Source organism: Taudactylus pleione, unplaced genomic scaffold (genome assembly GCF_031769625.1).
Source record: "Taudactylus pleione unplaced genomic scaffold, aTauple2 ptg000095l, whole genome shotgun sequence".
NCBI lineage: Eukaryota > Metazoa > Chordata > Amphibia > Anura > Myobatrachidae > Taudactylus > Taudactylus pleione.
The window spans coordinates 853,713-867,103 of NW_028284497.1; the positions used below are offsets into that span (position 1 = coordinate 853,713).

The window sequence follows — 13,391 nt, forward strand, 5'->3', positions numbered from 1 at the left end:
GCGGGCCGGTGCAGTCTGTGTCACTGTGACACAGACTGCACCGCGTGTGTAGCGCTGACCGGACCGAGTTCGGTCAGCGCTACACAAGTGACAAACACACAGCCGCCGGCTCCGGCAGCTGTGTGTTTGATCAGCAGCCAATGAGAGTTTGTCAGACTCTCATTAGCTGCTGCTGCGCCCACTGCAGGAGCCGCTCCATCTTCCGGCTCCCGCAATGGGAGAGGCGTCATGACGTCATATGACGTCTCTCCCATAATGCAGAGCGGCCCGGCCCGGGAAGGACAGATGGAGGAGTGGATGGCGACGGCGGGAGCGGGGATTCAGGTGTTTTTTTTGTTTTCGTTTTTTATATTACGTGTGTCTACTGGGGGGAGGGTCTGGCACTACTGGGGGCACTACAAAGGGGAGGACTACTACTACTGGGGGCACTACAAGGGGGATGGGGGACTACTACTACTGGGGACTACTACTACTGGGGGCACTACAAGTAGGGGACTACTACTACTGGGGGCACTACAAGTGGGGACTACTATTACTGGGGGCACTACAAGGGGGAGGGGACTACTACTGGGGACTACTAATACTGGGGGCACTATAAGGGGACTACTACTACTACTGGGGGCACTACAAGGGGGGTGGGGGACTACTACTACTGGGGACTACTACTATTGGGGACACTACAAGGGGGGGGCTACTACTGGGAGCCCTACAAGGGGGGGGACTACTACTACTGGGGGCACTACAAAGGGGGGAGACTACTACTGGGGGCACTACAAAGCGGGGGACTACTAGGGGCACTACAAATGGGGGCTACTACTACTGGGGGCACTACAAAGGGGGGGGCTACTACTACTGGGGGCACTACAAAGGGGGGGACTACTACTGGGGTCACTACAAGGGGGGGACTACTACTGGGGGCACTACAAGGGAGGGACTACTACTACTGGGGGCACTACAAGGGGGAGCTACTACTACTGGGGGCACTACAAGGGGGGAGGAATACTACTAGGGGCACTACAAGGGGAGGGGACTACTACTAGGGGCACTGCATAGGGGGGAGGGGACTACTACTAGGGGCACTACATAGGGGGAGGGGACTACTACTGGGGGCACTGCATCAAGGGACCACTGCTGGGGGCTCTATATAAAGGGCAATACTGGGGGTACTGCATAGGGGGGAGGCTACAACTGGGGCCACTATTTAAGGGGTATTGCATAAAGGTTACCACTATTGGGGGCACTGCATGGGGGGTGGACTGCTACTGGGGGCACTATATAAGGGGCACTGCATAGGGGGTACCACTATTAGGGGCAATGTATAAGGGGCTTACTACTGGGGGCACAAGGGGCATTGCACAGGGGGGACTACTACTGGGGGCACTATATAAGGGGCTTACTACTGGGGGCACAAGGGGCACTGCATAGGGGGGATCACTACTGGGGGCACTATATAAGGGGCTTACTACTGGGGGCACAAGGGGCACTGCATAGGGGGGATCACTACTGGGGGCACTACTGGAGGCCTGCATAAGGGTGTTCTCTCCTGTGGCACACTGGGGCACTGCATATGGGCACTACGACAGGGGGCTGTCCATAATCTTTATTTTCACCTTACATTAATCCCATATGGACCCGTCTCCTCCCTGGAACACTTGAGGGGGGGGGGCGCCGTAGCACGCACATTCTTCGGGCACCCTGGCTACACGCTACTCCTCTGCCAGGGCCGTCTGCATGCATTTGCCCCCCAGGCTAAAAGTTGCCAGCCAGCCCCTGTCCACAAAGCTGGTGAGTGTTAACTATAAAAATTCTTACAATAAACAAAGAAGATATTTATAAGTTATACATATCTTCTTTGTATTATTCTAATCATTTTTATATTAAATCTCAGGAGTATGCCTACCCTGACTGCACGTCCATTTACTGTACAGAGGGCCTGATTCAGAGCCGGTCGCTATTTGCGCTCGCTCGTCCCGAAAATAGGGGTGGCTATTCAAATGAACCGTTCGCTGTTTACGGTCTGTTCACGCCTCTTGGTCTGAACGAGCGAACAAAACTTGCGGTCGTTTTTTGGGAAACTACGTCCCCTGGCCGCTCGCATCCTACATCATGTCCGCTATTTATTAGATTAATCGAGTACATCGAACAGGGTATGAGCTGCTCGCTATTCTTGTGGTTGGTTTTTGCTACCACAATTTTGCGAGCAGTTCTGGCTAAAAAAAACTCAGTGACGTTGTCAATGACGCTGATGTTTTAATTATGCACACCCATAAAACGCCCGTTTTGACCTTTACGCACGCCTACGATCGGATCTCCACTCCCCGTTTTCAAGCACCTTCCCGTTACCACCCACATACGCCTCATTCTGTCACTCAAAATAGCAGGCATTCGCTATTTTGCGAGCACAAGATTTTCGGCCGCACTATCTGGTTCGCGCATGCGTATTACGATCCGTACGCATGCGCAGTTGGGCAAACATCGCTCGGAGTGAACGAGCAGCCACTTGCGTCCGGCTCTGAATCAGGCCCAGAGTTTGTTATGAAGGCAAAATACATCCAGTCATATATGAAAATGTTGCTCTCTGGGTTTAGTTCGCCTACAGGTACTAAACAATGACATTCAGGAAGTATTTTAATTGTTTCATATTTTACTCTTCTCAATGCATAGTAAAAATAAAGCAGCTTGTAACGCACCATGCTTATTCCTTATGTTAATTATCAGGGGCCGGGTGGTCCCCGAAAATTACGTTTTTAAGAGTACAGAAGCAATTCAACATTGCTCTGGTGCGGAGACAGCTGATCTGAACATCAGCTGTCCCCACTAATCCTTTAACTGCTACTTTAGTATCGTTGAGACTTAGCACTGCTGAGTCTGACTCAGCAGTGCTACAGCGCATGAGTGAACTTGATTTCACGCAGAGCGGAAGAAGCCCTCGAAATATGTTGTATTTTTGGAGCTTGGTAAATTTAGGTCTCCAAACTAGTGTATGGGGACAGCAGGCCCAGGGCCATCTCTTCCATTGGGCTTGCTGGGCAGTTGCTGAAGGGCCCAAAGCTTATAGGGGCCCGCCAACCCACCCCCCTGCAGCTGCAGCTAGTTGGTAAATTTGTGATATTTTTATAACAAAATAATATAATAAATGGCCTGAACAAATTCTATATACATATACTGTATATGTGTGTATGTATATATATATATATATATATATGTATATATATACACACACATATACAAAATGTTAATTTTCACCTGCGTTTGTAGAAATTAAGTGATACAGTTACAGCAATCTTGTGAGTAAATTAATTGTATTTGAGCTGTAATGTAAATTGAGAGCCATAACTAAAAATGTTAGCGCCTGGGGCAAAATAATAATGCCCCTAGGCCATCGACCAAAAGTTGTTTTAATATTTCTCTTCAGATTGTGCCCTGGCCTGCTGCCCCTCTCACACAGGCCTAGTTATAGGGCTCCATCCAATTAGGTGCGAATTGAGAGTAGCGAATTTGTTTCTTAAAACTCGCGCGCTCCCGAGAATTCTCCAATCCAATTAAAAATGCCTTTTTGCACTACTCGCAGCGGAGGGGTGCGAATTCACTGCCAAATTAGATTTGCGAGAAATGCATGAAAATGTGGGGAGACCATCTTGGACGCCCATAATGGATAATTTTGTTAGCAAGACCGTATAGACGGCTGTTTGTAGCCATTAGACAGTTACTGTAGGTTTTGAAATGGTGTGAAATGGCTGATTTGTGCTTTTTTTTTTTTTACATGGAAGAAAAGGATAAAAAAACAAACTTTTTCGTTTAATCTCAAACTAATTAAATGAACAATGCAAAAAAAAGTAGGAAAAAGGGTGATTTTGGGGTACTTTGACGGCACATTGAAAAATGTAAATAAAATTATATAAACAATTATTTTTCAACTTAAAAAATATTGTAATTAATTTTGGGGTGCCTAAATGAAAAAGTTGATTTGGGGGTAATTTAAAGAATTTTTATTTTATTTTACCCTAAAACATTACATGTAATTTTTGGAGTAATTAAGGTAATTGAAAACTTCCAAATGCCTAACTAGCCATTAGGGGGGTGTCCAAGGGGTTCATCACAGTGTCCCGACATTTTAACCTTAAAATAAAGATTTTTCTTTCCACCTCTCACTCACCCTCAGGGAGGTGCGAGTGAAAAGTTGCGAATTCAGTCTGACTGATCAGTGCGTGTTGCTAATTTGATTGCAAAATGAATTCGCTATGCGAATTCATAGTGAAAATCGCAGGGGTGGAGAACCTTTTTTCTGTCGAGGGCCATTTTGATATATATAACATTATTTTCGGTCCCGGTGCAGACCAAGACCCCTACATGTGATGCCACACGGAGCGGGGGCCACAATCACCGGTGATTACAGCTATTCCGAGAGCAACCAGAGGATGCTTCGGGGAGCTGTAAGGGCAGCGGTATGACCGTCTGAAGCGCCCTAAGAAGGTTCCAGGTGGCACTGCTGCATAGATTCTGGCTGCAGGGTGCCATTCTAGGCACCCTGCTAACCAGATGAGGCTAGCAGAAAAAATCTCAGAGGGCCCGAGGTTTCCCATCCCTGTGTTACAGTATTGAGATTAGTGTACAATTTAGGCAAAAACATACCTGACCAAATGGTGTACAAATGTGTAAAGTCCCAGAAAGCGAAAACTTAACGGAGCTTATACCTGGTAGGCGATGTCATCTATAGATGGCATTGCCTAATAGAGGTCTATGGGCATCTTTCTGTATTATTCCCTGGGAGGGATCCAATAATGTAATACCTGTGCGCCTGCTACTGTAGGTTACCTGGAAAACGTGAACTGTGTGGGGTCCTGAGGACCGGGTTTGAGGACCACTGAGTTACAGGATAGGTCATGGTCGGCTCCAGGGATTGCCGTACCCTGTGCAGGTCCGGTGACTGTCGCTCCTGTAGTCGCGTGCAGTGGCCTAATTACCATAGGCCATGTCCCCTAAATGACGTTATTCGTGGCATGCCCATATGGCACGCCTCCCATTAACGTCAGGCTGGGGGCAAGCCCAGCACTACGTCAGAAGCTGGGCTGCTCCCAGCTCTCTCCCTGCATTGAATGGATGCCGCGCCAATCGTCCTGGCATCCATTCTTCTTCCCAGGGGCCGGCACCGCCGCACAGCTGTGGCAGTGGAGGTGCCCAACATCACGACCGCCCGCGGGACAGTTCGTCCCACGGGTGGGACAGCGGGGCAGTGCCCGAAAAACGGGACTGTCCCGCTGAAATCGGTAATGGCTGGGAGGGGTGCGCCCTCTATTGGGTGGCGCCCCTGTTCGACCGCACTGGTCGAACATGCCTTGAGTCGGCCCTGGGATATGTGCTGCATGTGGCACAGTCTAGTAAGATAGTAGTATCCTCCGCAGTCCCTGTCTGTCTCTCTTGACAATAGAATATTGCTCTACTCGCTTTCGTTTATGAAGTGCAGGAGAACATTGTTACAGGTTGCTGGGGCAGCAGGAGTAAGAAGTAGCATTCTTCCATAGGCAATACATAGTTCATTTTTAACTTTAGCAGGATTAACCATTTATCCCTAAACATATAGCAGATCATCATTCAACTTAATTTGCTAGAGCATTTTGTAGTGGGTAAAGGGGTCTTGTTGGAAGGTCTGGGTTAATATATCAGTAAGGTTATGTGTTTCAATGCAGACATTACAATGTAACTGGATTTTGCATGTGTTGAGAGACTTGTGTGAGGTAATAGTAACTGGAATTTGTATATATAGACAAAGATGTATCTGGATTATAGTCTATTGCACCATTGGTATCTCAATCTCACTTTGCTGGCCCAGCTGTTTCCTGTTATATCTCGCCAAAAAAAACTTTAGCTTTGTCCAAGTTTCAGTAACCTACTGAACGGAACTGAAGTTTGGGGCCCAGAAAGCACAAGATACAGATAGCCAAAGATCTCTCACCACAGCTTCTAGCATGTGAAAAATCACCACAACTTTACGGGTAAAAATCCCTATAGCAAATTTCCTAAGATTAAACAAATTTCCTAAGATGAGCAGCACAAGTAATAAAACATATATTTATATCTTTCTATTTTCTATCTTTTGCACTAGTTCAACCAGCAAATTCATTTTGTTTTAATATAGTGGAAAAAAAAGGATGCAGAAAAGGTGTACCTACTGTAGTGCTTGGTGTATGAAAAGGTATTACAACTGGGCTACATTTACTAAAGCACGGGTTTATAGAAGTAGAGATGTTGCCCATAGCTACCAATCAGATTCTACTTATCATTAATTTAGCACCTTCTAGAAAAAAATAGCTAGAATCTGATTGGTTGCTATGGGCAACATCTGCACTTATATAAACCCGCACTTTAGTAAATATACCCCTATACAGTATATCCTGCACTGACTGTGGTATGTTTTATGAAGACTGGTATGAGGATTCTGTATGAATGTATGTATTGGGAGGTTAAAAATATATGGTATATATACATAGCAAATTGTCACCTACCGCAAAGTATTATAAATACGCACAACATTTTGAGGCCGATGCAGAGATGAACACAAGTCAGTCACATTTGTACCCACGTTGTGTGTAGAGAACTAAATGCCCGTATGTAAAGTTGTATGCTTCTTCGTGGCCGGGCTGCCCCCATCACTCATCATTATTAGTGCACATTTGCACCAGTTTTTTTCCCTGGTGCAAAAGATGCATCTTTATGCATGCTGCATAGCTCGCCAACACGCTCTCTCTGAATTTACCTATGTGAGAGACCCCCTTAGTTCTGCATATTCAGTCGCATATGGCTGAAATACATACGACACTGCAAAGCCCATACTCGCATACACTTAACTACAGAGCATGCTCAGTGTGAAAAGACGCAAGATATGTTCTGCGAATGGACTTGTGATCAGTTCTGCATCAGCCCCAGTGTATATTTTCATGGGAAAGTTCTATGTTTTGCTTCGTGTATTAATATTCAGTATACAAGCATGTCTGTGTGTGTCCTTTCTCAGCCATAACACCAGCTGCAAATCATTAAATGTGTGAGATCATTTCTTCCTGGAGAGAGAGCAGGGAAGAAAGGAGACAGACAGAGAAGTAATGTGAGGGAGACAGAGCTTAGTGTGGGAGGAGGACACAGGATGAAAGAGACACTGGGGTCTATTTATAATATATTTATTAGTATATTTGCAGCATAACACCCATTTTCGGGGATTACCTGCAAATATTAAGTATTGCCAAGATGTATCAAGGTGGGCTAGCAGCAGATATAGTAGCCTATGGGCTACAGGGCCTGATTCAGCAAGGAACGCTAATGCGATCGAGGCTGCCATCGCGCACGCAGGTCTGCTGTGAAAGTATGCTAATAATTGCAATCGCAAAGCGCTCACAAGGACAACATGCAGATGCCCACTTCCCCTCTCTCACATCCGTGTCACCTTGCAATCCTCCTCAAACATCGGAAACATCGAGTACCATCGAACCCCTCATGCAGAATTACAACAGCCCTGACCTTACCTCTAAATTTCTAACCTTGTTGCATGCAGTGAGTGGTCAAGCTGCGTATGCAATTGCAGAGGCTAATTTATGTGCGCTCATGCAACGGCGTTCAAACTGACAAGCACGCCTGCGTTTCCCCGACCAGCCCCCCAAATGCTCACTGCCTGTCAGTCATACTGCAATGGCTCTAAGTGAACTCCGTGATCACAGTGCGATCGCAGTGGTGCCTTTGCGCACACGCACTGTGATGCATAAGCAATACGTAACAATCGGCCATCTGCATACGCTTTAGCAAAAGCGATCCTTGCTGGATTCAGGCCCACAGATCACAAGATTTTTCAGGAGAGATCCTAACCTGTGGCTCCATCTTGCACATGTGCCATCAGGTGTCAGCTAATGTGCAATAGTGGCGTTAAGGTGGCAAAGCAGGAAGTATCGCATTGGAGCCCCTATCCTGGCGACTGAGAAACGATACTTCCTGCAAATAAGAATTCCTAATTGCACGTGAATTGCGGTGATAAGGAATCATTATTGGGGCAGACCGCAAATTATAATAAATATGCCCCACTGAGAGGAGCAGAAATGAGGGAAAAGGCAAAGTAAATGACAGTAATAAGGCAAGATAACTGATAAGGAGGTAGATGATAGCCTGAGCTGATGGAGGTAACCTACAATATGGACCACTGCATCCATGCCCTATTTCTCAGCCCAAATATTCTAAACTGTTACTGTTACCCACCAAGTCCTCCATCCATCACCCCTCCTCACCCCAATCTGCACAGCAAGCCCAGACCATGTCACGGGAAGACAGTTTTCCCTAAAGGAAGTATGTTTAGCTGAGAAGCAGATTTGTGCTAATTGGAAGCAGATTCTCTGAGTAAGACTGAAACAGACAAAGAAATAAGGGAGAGGGGGATGTGAGAGCATAGGACAGAGAGCAGTGATAGAAAAAAGCAGATGCCCCTCTAGGAGCTATATGGCAGCCAGTTTGTATGAAGGGAGTGAGACAGTGGCAGACAGGGCAGTGCCACCCTCACCATGTCTTGCTGCGGATGCACAGTCACATATCTATGCGGGTTGCCTCTGCAGCTGTCTGTGTCCTTGTCGTGCAGTCTCGGTGACACAGTCCCAGGCAGTCTCACTGTGTGTGGAAGTCAGTCTCCTGGCAGCAGCATCTCCTCCTCTCTCTCTCTCTGCTGCTGAGCTGACACTGGGGGACCTGTTAGGGGGTGAGCTAGAGCACAGCGCCCCCCTCTTCTCCCCTCACCGCCTCTCTTGCGCTCTGATTTGTTCTCTCTGTGCAGTCTCTGTTCATTGCTTTTATTATACCTTTCCCTTTTACTAGCCCTGTCTCTATTCTTTTCCAAAGCTAAATGCCACAGTGTTCCCACAGTTTTTACTCTTACCCTTTATCTACCATTCTGTTCTCTCATCTACCATCTTTCTTCATCTCCTATTTCTCCTTTCACTTTCTCACTTTCCCATCTGCCACCTTATGGTTTTCAACTCCGCTAAAAATCTCTCTACCTTCCCTATTCTTTCCTTTCCTCTAAGTACTTCCCCTCCTATGTTTCCTATCTCTTTCCCTTATCTCTCTTCCCGTTGTCCTGTGTCTAGCTTTCCTCTCCCTCTCCCTTCTGTCTCCCTCTCCTCTGTCTGTCTCAGTAAGTGCAATTCTTTTCTCGTCTTTTTCTGATAGTCTTTCATGTCAGATGCAAATATTCAGGGAAATGTTTCAGATTTTTCTGGAAAGTGGAAGCAACAATCCTTTCTTTGTTTCCATGCCTGGGGTCACAAGGATAGCCAGCAGCGGAGTCATGAATGCTGGTATCAGTGTGTCACCCTGTGCTGAGTGATGCTGATTGTCTGTGTCCATGTGGCTGTTATTATACACAGGTCTTGTTCCTGCTCCTCAGTCCAAGCCCAGCGCAGACACTGATCGGCGGTACACGCTCAGCACTTCTATCTGCAGGCTCCAAGCCCAGCCCAGCTGCTGCGGACACTGTAGAAACTTCCTCATGTACTCCTAACTCTAATAAGATTCCCCTCTCTCACTTCCTTTACTGGTGGCTTTGCTTAGCTGACCAGACCTCCCCTTTTACTGAATACACTCTGGATGGATGGATAGATAGATAGATAGATAGATAGATAGATAGATAGATAGATAGATAGATAGATAGATAGATAGATAGATAGATAGATAGATAGATACTTCCCATGCACTAAGAAATATTAATTTGGTGTTCCTATAAAGATGAGACTCTGCATGTAGTAGTCATATGCAGTTATATAATGCTTTAAAATGACATTGTACATACTGTATGTTGCAGTCATGTGCAGTGACTATATACAGTTACATTGTTACTGATCACACCACAAACGTGCAAACGCATTGCATCATGCGAATCCCCGCGCCTGAATACACCACGGTATGCTATGGCATGCAATGCGATCACACTATGCATTCCTATGGAGGCGCAGGTGTGAACGCAGAGCGCATATCTGCTCGCGGGTGCACGTCTTGCGCCATGTGTAATATGTTATTCATGCGTAATATGTTTGAGGTTCACAAAACCACAATTAACATTGTATATCCTAAATATTGTGTTAAATATGAATTCAGACTTGCCGGAATGCCTGCATTGGGCAGGCTATTACATTCTCCCCTTACAGTATAGCAACACCTGCAGGCTGAATATTGTTTGAGAGGCTGCACTGGTGGGACAGTAGGTGGAGCTGTGTCTTAAGCGGTCACTGTTGTAGTTTATCTTTGTTGCTATAGTGTGCTGTGCTGTCTTCCATATATAAATTTACTAGTGACCCGCCACAGCTTCGCATAGTACCAATTTCATCTCGTCAAGCCTCCTGCGTCTCATAACAACCGCTTTGTCACCACAGTCCTCTGCATCTCATCACAAGCCCCTGCTTCTCACTCTTGCCCCCTGCATCTCACCAGTGTCACCACATCCCCCACTGCTGCTACCCCACCGCTGGCTAGGGCCCAGCCACTGGGATGTGCTAGGAAGGGTAGGAGGATCATGAATGATAGATTTGTATTGCAGCTACCTTAAGATTTTACTGCAGCATGTCCCCGGGGACGGGGCACCTGTGCATATTTCCGCAGCCTCCATGCGCACCCTTCCCCAGCTACTGAACATGGCAATGAGCAATGTCCTCTTTGCACAATGTATCCTGTATTTCCTGAGCTTTCTGTTGAGCTTCCTCATTGTGGTCCCATGTCGGATAAAAGTACTGACTTCCATGGAGGTGCATCCTGTTCACCGAGGGCGTGAGGATGAGCAGGAACATCATGCTGGAGAGGGAGCACTTCATGGTGGAGGAGTGGTGGCCGGAATCTGCCTGCAGGTTCAGCGAAGGGATGGACATCGGAATCCAGTGGTTACTAACCATCAATGTTTTTGTTCCTATGGTAGTGTTTTTACCATTTGATGGTGGCGGTCCAATGTTTGTCAACATCAAATTGAAATCATTCAATGGTGTTCAGATGTTTTTTTTTCTCAATTTCTGATAGCTATGCCTCCCCTGGCTCCTTCCTGGCTGCTGTGTCTGCACCACGGCGTCTTCATGGGTTTTTAGTTGGAGGCTCTCACTCTCTGTCTGCCTCAGATGTGACCCTGCTCAGTCCATGACTCCCTTCCCTCTCTAGGCTGCTGTTAAGCAACAGGGCACATTGCTCTCTCTGATTGGCGCTTACTGTCTCTTGCGGTTTCAGCACCCCGGCCAGCTTCTATACAGCAACTTGGTGCAAGATTATTTTCTGTGACTTTGCTTCACTAAAATCGTCACTGCTCGGCTCCTTTTTGTCACAGATGAATGGTTCATACAATTAAACCTTCCTCGACCAATGCTGCATAGAGTAGTGAAAACCCTTTCAAAATCTATCCAGTGGTTTAAGAGATTAGTCTGAACAAACAGGGAGACCCCTAAACCGGGGATTTAATTTTCTATATATAGAGATTAATAAAGAAGCATATCCTGCAACAGGAACAACTAGGATTTTGAAAGCAATTTTTGTCTCAATTAGCTCTTTCATTATAACATAATTTAAGAGCATACACATACCACAAGAATGTACTAATTTATTTGGGCTACTAGTCTCCTTAACCTTATCTATACAGGAGTTTCAACCTAGATGGCCATTGAAGGGCAAGTATTAACTGTAACACAGTGAGAAGCAGGACACACAGGTGGCAAGCCAATCGGAGAAGGGGGCAGGATTATATAGGCCATATCAGGGGTGGAGATAATCTCTGTATCCCCCCCACCCCTGCAACTAGTGGAGAGGAAACTAAAACGATGGTGTCCTGTCTGCCATTGATGGCAGAGAACCATGAGATCTCCACATCAATGGCAAAATCATTGACCACCAAAGGCAGACCAATGGTGGCAAACCATCAATGGTCATTGGTCATCCCTACCAGATTTCTTCCAGGATATGGTCACCTAGATCAGTTACGGTAGGTTTAGAGCCAGATCTTGGTACACAGACACCTGGCATCATTGGCAATAAAAGCTCACTTGGCCTCCCAGGATGCAATGCTTCTTCCAGGTTCATTAGAAACCTTCTAGACCCGGGACAATAGGCACAGCAGCCTAACAGTGCTGGGCCCTCTTGGACACACAATGTTCATTCTGTACTGGAACCCACTAGTCCTCCAGCAGAAGCAAGTTTGCACATGTGTTTGCACATACATTCATATAGACAATGCACCATATTCCATGTGTAATATGGTTTAAGAGATTCCCTCCTCATTTGGTTCTGTAGGATTGTGACAAAATCACAGCAATCTATAATATAATTATGGTATAAAGACCACTGTCATGCTTCCCAAGCGGAATCAATACGGAACAATACAGTCCAAGTAAGGAGAGGATGATGATAGGGGTACCCCTTGCAGGAGGATTACTGATGCAGCCTCTGGGCTGTGAAGTAGTCTTGAGGACTGGTAGCAGATGCAGCCCTGGGACTATGTAGCAGCCTTGAGGGCTGGAGGAGGATGCAGCCACTGAGCTGTGTTGTAGCTTTGAGGGCTGGTAGCAGACGCAGCCTTTGGGCTGTGAAGCAGCCTTGAAGGCTGGTGGAGGATGTAGCCACTGGGCTGTGTTGCAGCCTTGAGGGCTGGTAGCGGATGCAACCTCTGGGCTGTGTAGAAGCCTGGTAGACTGATGGAAGATGCAGCCACTGGGCTGTGTAGCAGCCTTGAGGGCTGATGGAAGATGCAGCCACTGGGCTGAATAGCAACCTTGAGGGCTGGAAACAGATACAGTCTCTGGGCAGTTTAACAGCCTTGAAGGCTGATGGAAGATGCAGCCACTGGGCTGTGTAGCAGCCTTGAGGGCTGATGGAAGATGCAGCCACTGGGCTGAGTAACAGCCTTGAGGGCTGGAAACGGAAGTAGCTGGATTGCGTCAGCAAAGATGCAGGAGTGCGATTTGTGCCGCCGAGATGACACAAGCGGCTGATGACGCAGGAGTGTTACTAGTGCCGCCAAGATGACACAAGCAGCAAAGTAATTGGTGAAGCACACTGGGGATGCTGGGTTACGGCCTGTGCCGCCGGGGTGACACAAGCGGCAGGAGACACTTAGAGGAGACTTGTGCCGCCGAGATGACACAAGCGATGGATGTTGCAGGAGTGCGACTTGTGCCGCTGAGATGATACAAGCAGTGGATGTTGCTGGAGTGCGACCTGTGCCGCCGAAATGACACAAGTGGCAGGACGCTGGAATGCGACTTGTGCCACCGAGATGACACAAGCGCCAGGACACTGGAGACAGGCTGAGGTTCAGGACACTTGACCAACTTGATGCAGACACCGGAACCGGAAACATGTGGAACGCTATCACCGGAACCCGGGCAACGCACCAGCAGGAC

General features: G+C 47.1%; 1 protein-coding gene across 4 annotated transcripts in view; it reads right to left on the reverse strand.

The window, feature by feature from the left end:
• Window positions 1–9,470, reverse strand: part of ARHGEF40 (Rho guanine nucleotide exchange factor 40) — a 96,485-nt gene extending 87,015 nt beyond the window's left edge. For all 4 annotated transcript variants that reach the window (XM_088469868.1, XM_088469870.1, XM_088469869.1 and 1 more), the window contains exon 1: window positions 8,534–9,470. In XM_088469868.1, coding sequence (XP_088325994.1) covers window positions 8,534–8,536 — 3 coding nt within the window. In that variant the 5' untranslated portion in view covers window positions 8,537–9,470. The remainder of the gene's footprint in view (window positions 1–8,533) is intronic.
• Between the last annotated feature and the right edge of the window lie 3,921 nt (window positions 9,471–13,391).